General features: G+C 43.0%; 1 protein-coding gene across 1 annotated transcript; it reads left to right on the top strand.

Moving 5' to 3' along the window:
- Nucleotides 1-3,660: 3,660 nt before the first annotated feature.
- Nucleotides 3,661-6,647, top strand: LOC149194759 (uncharacterized). The gene is made up of 2 exons (XM_089407784.1): nucleotides 3,661-4,965; nucleotides 5,460-6,647. Exons 1-2 carry the CDS (start codon nucleotides 3,661-3,663, stop codon nucleotides 6,645-6,647), a joined length of 2,493 nt encoding a protein of 830 aa, XP_089263910.1.
- The last annotated feature ends 958 nt before the right edge of the window (nucleotides 6,648-7,605 follow it).

Genomic DNA, 7,605 nt, shown 5'->3' with positions numbered 1-7,605 from the left:
TTTTACTTTTAGAGAGTGAATAACTTCTTGAGTTACAACTAGACCATCAAGGATTTGTCTGCCTTCAACAAAACCTGTTTGCTCAGCTGAAATTAATTTGTCCAGGAGGGGTTTTAATCTCTTGGCGATCAGGGATGTTATAATCTTGTAAATGACATTACACAACGCTATGGGTCTAAAGCCATTGGCATCCTCTAAATTGTCACCTTTAGGAATTAGAGCATAGAAAGTAGAGTTAATGGCAGGCCATACCTTTTGGTGCATCCTTGATTCTTCTACCAGATCAAGAATCTCTCTCCCCAAGAAGTGCCACCCCGCCTGGTAGAAATCCACCGTGAAGCCATCCGGGCCTGGAGTAGTACCTTTCTTCATTGCTTTCATAGTTTCCTCAATCTCTTCTAAGGTCACAGCTCTCATCAGCGCCTTATTTTGGTCTTCAGTGACTAAGCTAGGAATGGCCGAGCAGATCTCCTGAATTGCTCTCGTTCTATCAGCTTGAGGTTCAGTTAAAATTTCTTTATGGTGGTCTATTAGGACTTGTTCAATCTCAGCTTGCTCAACCACTCTATTCCCATTCTTATCTTTGATGGATAGAATCCTATTTCTCTGTCTGTGTTTGATCATAGCCTGATGGAAGAATTTAGTGTTTCTTTCCCCCTCCCTTAACCACTTTATTCTTGATTTTTGTCGCCACAGGACTTCCTCCTGCTTCCGTCTTTCTTCCAATTTTCCAAGAATTACCCCTTCTTTGTTGATGCTTTCCTCTGTTCTGCCTTCCATTATCATCTTTTGCTGAAGAGACTCCATTTCCCCTTCTAGTTTCTGTTTGTCCTCCAGAATGTTACCAAACTCCTCCTTGTTCCATTTTTTAATTCTCCCTTTCAGCTCTTTCAGTTTTAATTGGAACGTGTGCATTTTTCCTTTGCCCTGCACAGTACATTGTCTCCACCATTCTTCAACTTTCTTGATGAATTCTGGGTCTCTTAACCAGAAGGCTTCAAATCGGAAAGGTCTTTTTCCACGATTCCTTTTAATATCCACCTCTAGTCTAATCGGCCAGTGATCAGACCCCAGGGATGGTATGATCTTTGCTTCGACAAAAACATCCTTATTCATGACAGCTTCTGATACTAGGAATCGATCAAGCCTTGAAGCAATTTGGTTTTTACCCCCCCTCCTGTTGTTCCAGGTGCAAGTCCCATTAATAGTCTGAATGTCAACTAATCTTAAGTCCTCTATCATTTCATTGAATCTGTCCATGAAATGGTCCATCTTCCTTACCCCTCCTTTTTTCTCTTCTAAGGATCTGATTAAATTAAAATCGCCCCCTATGATCCAAGCAGCTTCTGGATAAAGTCTGCGGATGATTTTCATACTGTTTATAAAATTCTCTTTTTCCCCTGGGGAAGGGGGGCCGTAAACCCCTGAAATGACGACCTGTTCCTTAGTTCCTACTATCCTACCCAGGCCAGTAAGGACTCTACTCATGCTGGTCCAGCTATCTAAGATGATCTCATTTGGATTCCACAGAATTGCAATACCTCCTGCAGAGCCGATAGCATCTTGCCCCATCACTTCGTATTGCAGTCTATTTTTGTCAATTATTCCTTCAAGCTGCTGAACAGAAATTTTTGTCTCCTGTAAAATCATAATGCTAGGTTTCTCTTTTTTCAACTTATCTTTCATATACCTTTGTTTGCCCTTACTGTTCAAACCCCTAATATTCCAGCTAATAACAATCATTTAAAACTTTTGGAAGGAGGGGAAGAATACCTCTGACAGAGGTATCACTTTACCTGAGTTTATCAACGTTTCTCCCACAGTCTGGATAGTTTCACTCATCGTTTTCCGGCCTCTTTTCCTACTGTTTTTGCCAGAGCTGCCCATTCCCGCCTGTTCATTCCCCTGTTCGTTTCCTGCCATTACCTGTTTATCCAAGTTCTCCCCTTTTTTCTCCTTGTACTTCTGGAATACTTCCTTATACAGTTGTTTCTGCTTTTTCAGGTATGAATCTATTATCTAGATATTTCCATTCCTGAATTAACCGTTTCATAATTCTCTCCTCTTCAACCTCGCTTTCGGCTTGGTTTTCCACCTCCATCTGGGATTGCATTGTTGTGTCTTCCATCTTTTCTTCCGTTCGTTCTCCACTGATTTTTCTTGGGTTTGCTTCCTTTCCTTTATCTTCTCCGGCGATTTCCATTGGGGAGTTCCCAGGGTCTTCGTCATCCTCCAGATTTATTTCATAGTCCTCATTTTCGCTCTGTAGCACCTGAAACTTGTTTTGATTTATTGTGTGACTGGGTTTCTCCTGTGGTTGGGTTTTTGGTCCCTCTTTATTCTGTCTCCTTCTCCTTGTAACCTGCTGAAAACCCCTCTCTGTCTCCTCCATTTTTTCTGCATTTCTCTGATATTCCGCCTGACTTTTCTTTGATTCCTCCTCCTTATTCAGCGGGCATTGCCTATATAGGTGGCCGTATTCATGGCAGTTGCGGCATCTAAAAGGGATGTGTTCGTAGTCTATTGGCTGTTTCCAAACTTCATCATGATATTCCAGCTCGATACTTTCTGGGAGGGGTTCTGCCAAATTCATGTAGACACAGATCCTCGCGTAAGCATTATATTTGCCTCGTTTTGTAGCTTCTGCAATTTTAACAAAGCTCCCGATTGAGTTACCTATTCCTTCCAAAATTTCAGGGTCCCAGAATTCGTCGGGAAGCCCAAACAGTCTAACCCAGATTGGGGCATCCAGCAATTTCTCCTTTTCTGGGCTATATCTTTCCTCCCAGTATTTCATGAACAAGCCTGCATTGTTCATAAAATATGGCCCTTCTTCAAAGATCCTGTTCTTGTCCTCCAGATTCGTAAAGATAGCTGTGAAAAAACCTTTAGCTCCCAATTTTAGATCTATATGGCCTCTAGGTCTCCACCTTTGGTCGATCCATCTGTATAACTCTTTCTCCGAAGGCCAGTATCCTATGAATTTGCATATCAGGGCATGGTCCTTCATGTAACAGTTATATTCCTCCAGTTTGTTGCATGGAATGACATATCTTGGTTGCTTTTGTGCCCTAGGTAGGCATTTTCCTCTCATCCTTTTCTGCCATAGGTTGCCCATTACTGGGGCATAGCTTTCCTTCTGGTTATGTTGCATTCCACTTGCGCTGGTCTCACCTGTTACCACGTTTTTGAAGGAGGGGATCTCTCCCCCCCCTTTGGATCTTCCATTTCCCACTCAGAGCTTGCCTCTAGGTTTTAACCCTAACTCTGCCAATGAAAACTTAGATATCTGAAGTGCAGGTTCGGCGAGATTCGCCTCCCTGGCTTATCGTCTTCGGCCTTCCTCGTGCTGTCTCCTGCAATTGTCCCCTGTCAGCCCCGTCTGCTGCGTCGTCTGCAAACCCTAGCAGCGCGCATCTCTCCCCCTGCATTGAATCATCGTCTTTGCCACTTCTCAACATTATAATTACAATTTAATATTGGGAAATGTAATCTAAATTATTTCATAACATTATAATGAGAGAGCGCGTCCTGGTGCGGCGATTCGACGCTAGGGTTTCTGGGATCACCTGCAACGGCAGGACATTTGGACGGAAGCCACCAGATCTGATAGCGGCAGCGCAGCAGCTCACAGGCTGCAGGCTTTGGTAGAAGGCAATGATGAACCCCCGCCAGGGGGAAGGAGGGATGCCTCCTCCAGTAAACGACATCCAGCCAGGGCATAGCGAAGGTACAGAAAAGGAACAGGAGCGTACTGAGAGGAATATCAACAATAGTCAGCAACAGCAGACAGAACAGGTACAGCCAGACAAGCCAAAAGTAAGCTCATCTACATGTAAGCCAGTAGCCACGATACGGCCAAAAGTGGAGCTACCCAGTCATCGAATCAACGCCAGAATTCAATATATGAGAGATCATGCTCTCATAGGTAAATTTATAGGTTTTTGGCCAAATGAGAAAGCATTAAGAGCCTGGATCAATGTTAAATGGCACCCAAAAGGACACATATCATTGCATCTTGGGCCGAAGGGGTTCTTTACCGCAGTCTTCAACTACTTGGAAGACAGAAACAGAGTATTTGAGGGAGGGCCGTACTTCTTCAACTCTGTCGGGCTATTTCTCAGAGAATGGGTCACACGATTCAATCTGGATAAGGAAGATCTAAGCTGGGCACCGATATGGATCAGGCTATATGGATTGCCATGCGAGTATTGGGAAGAAGACTCGCTCAAAGCTATCGACAAGGTATTGGGAGATTTTGTGAAGGTCACGGAAGACACAAAAATGCAAAGATACATCTCTTACGCTAGGATTTGCGTCTACATGGATCTGAAGCAACCCCTGCCTGATACGGTAAGTCTCGATCATGAAGATACGGAATGGATCCAGTTAATTGATTATGAGCATGTACCCTTTAGATGTAGAAAATGTCATGATCTAGGTCACCTTTATAGAGATTGCCCGTTAAACAGCAACCCTCCAGCGCAAGTTGACCAGGAAAACCAGCCATTGGACGGTTTTACAAAGGTGACAAATCGAAGAAGAGGACATAAAAAACCGGCAGTCCAGACAAAGGCAGCCCAAAAGGACCCATCAAAGCCCTCTACAAGTAACAGCTTTGAAGTCTTGGCAAATGAAGAGGTGCAGGAACCGGATCTCTTGAACTCCAAAGGAAAAATATCTACCCAGGACAAAACTGAAGAAACCCAATCTCAAACGGGGGAAAAGAAGGCGGTACAAGATGGCAACATTACCAAGACCGTGTCAAAAACCTGGAACCTCCCGAAAATGGAGATAGATAATATGGACCTAGTTACAGGAAAAGAGAAGGAGGGAGAAGGAAGTCATCAAGAACCTCAGATCATGGATGAGGATACGGAATCAATAGATATTGGCGAGCTAGATATTCTGGGTCTAGAACAAGCATGCAAAATAGGGAATTTCGACAAAATACCTGATAGACAGGTGGATAACCTAGTGGAAGTTCTTAATAAAGCCCAAAAGAAATACTCCTTAGGGGTTCAAATCGGCAGTCAATGGGATGGGAAATTCATCACCAAAGACAGCAAAAAGCGAGGAAGAAAAACGGCTTTAGAAAGAACAATCAGGATCGGTGAAGTCTTGGTTGAATCAGGCAGATATGCCAAGCTAACAAAGTACTACAAAAACAACCCCAAACCTTCCCAATGAAGATGATTTCTTGGAATATAAGAGGGCTCAATGGCCCAAAGAAAGGAAGACTTTTAAAAAATATGCTCATGGAAGAAAAACCAACAATCCTTTTTTTGCAGGAAACAAAATGTAACTTGGCAGTCTTGGAAAAAGTTGCAGCAAAAGCTTGGCCGGGGGGGCTAGTTACAGCTGTAGATGCTCAGGGAGCCTCATGAGGACTTGCAGTGCTCTGGGATGCAAGAATAATCCAATTAAGTAACATACATACTAACAAAAACTTCATACAGGCTATTTTTCATATTTTGGGGACTAACATCCATGGCCACATAACAAATGTGTACTTCCCCCAGGAAAGCCAGCACAAGATAGAAATCCTGGAAGCATTAACGCAGCTTAATGCAGAAAGGACTTATCCACTATGGGTTTCAGGCGGAGATTTTAACATGATTGCTTCTATAGAGGAAAAGAAGGGAGGGAGATGCAGAACAAACAGGGACGGCTCAATATTAAAAGATTTCATTCAAAATAACTGGTTAATAGATATTCCTACAAACAACGGCCTCCACACTTGGAATAACAAAAGAGCAGCACCTATGCAAGTAGCCTTGCGCCTAGATCGATTTCTGATTTCAGACAATGCAGTGCATATAGGGGGAGAATTTACAGCCTCCATCCTCCCTTACTCAGGTTCGGACCATTGGCCCATAGCCCTACACTGGAACCGACCGGGTAGCAGCACACGACGGCCATTTCGGTTTGAGGCTTTCTGGTTGACACATCCGGAATTCCATGAATTTATCAGATCAACTTGGCAAAATTTCAATCTAACGGATGGGACAAAAATGTCTATATTCCACAGGAAGTTGAAGCACCTCAAAGAGCAAATAAAGCGCTGGAACAAATCCACTTTTGGCAACATCTTCAAATCAAAGGAACTCCTCACCCAAGAGATGAAAGATATTCAGCAAAAAATGATCTCTGAAGGACGGTCTGAAGAATTAGTCCAGAAGGAGCAGGCTATAGAGAATAAAATCCTCGAACGAGACCTCCAGGAGGAAACTCTCTGGAAGCAGAAATCGAGAGTCAGATGGTTGAAGGAAGGTGAAAAGAATACGAAATTCTTTCACAAAACCACCGTCCAAAGAAGAATGATCAACCAAATCTCCTATGTCTACAATGAACAGGGAATCAAAATTGAAACCCATGAAGGAATAGAACAGGAGTTTATCAAATATTTCAAGAAGATGAATCAAGAACCCAATATAAATAGAACGGAGGCTATTGACACCATCATTGGGCAGATACCAAGATTAATCACTGAAGATCACAACACTCTCCTTCTCAAACCTGTTAGTCTTCAAGAGGTGGAAACTGCGGTGAATCAACTCAAAGCAGGGAAAGCGCCAGGACCAGATGGGTTTACTTCTAATCTTTTTCAGCACTTCTGGGAACTAATCAAATGGGAAGTCTGGTAGGTGGTGGAAGAATCGCGTACGCTCAGATGGATGTATCCAGCCCTGAATGAAACTTTCATAGCCTTAATTCCCAAAGCAGAGGAATCAAATACTCCAGATAAGTACAGACCCATCGCTTTATGCAACATCATATACAAGATTGTCTCCAAGGTCATAGCATTGAGACTGAAGCCCATGCTTCCGCTCATTATATCTCCAGAACAATTTGGTTACGTAGAAGGAAGACAGATCACAGATGGGATCATTTTAACCCATGAAATAATACATTCTCTCAAGCAATCAAAACAACCAGGTATGCTTCTAAAAATTGACTTATCTAAAGCTTTTGACAGCATCTGTTGGGATTATTTGCAAAAAATCCTCAAAGATTTTGGCTTCGCCCCCCCTAGATCAGATGGATCAGCAATCTTCTATCTTCCTCGTTCTTCTCCATTCTCATCAATGGCCTTCCGTCTCCCACCTTTCGTCCCTCGAGGGGCATTAGAAAAGGGGACCCTTTATCGCCCTTTTTGTTTGTCATCTTAGTAGAAGGCCTAGGACGCAGCATAAAATCGGCCATTCTCTCCTGCAATCTAAAAGGTCTAGCCCTCCACCAAGCTCCCACTGTCTCGCACCAACAATTTGTCGACGATAATATGCTATTCGGTCACCCCTTTGTGCAAGAAGCGCGCTCTTTTAAAGCTATTCTTGATAATTTCTCGAACACCTCAAGAGCCCTCATTAATAATGTCAAATCTCATCTTCTTTTTTAATACTCCTCCTGTTAGGATATTTCGACACATAGGATATAGTTAAGTTCAACTTGGTCTAGTGTAGAGTTAGGTATAGAGTTAGGTAAAGTGTGTTTCTTTACCGTTGTACATTTTGTAACTTACAATCCGACGGTCACGATATGTAGTGATCCAACGGTTCATTCTCTCCTCGGTATTACCGACACCTGATCCGTGGCTTGACACCC

This window comes from Pinus tabuliformis, chromosome 2_2 (assembly GCF_031772625.1).
Source record: "Pinus tabuliformis cultivar Carrire ecotype Pingquan chromosome 2_2, CPIR1, whole genome shotgun sequence".
Classification (NCBI taxonomy): domain Eukaryota; kingdom Viridiplantae; phylum Streptophyta; class Pinopsida; order Pinales; family Pinaceae; genus Pinus; species Pinus tabuliformis.
The sequence above is the reverse complement of the archived record's forward strand: the minus strand, read 5'-3'. Positions and strand labels throughout refer to the sequence as shown.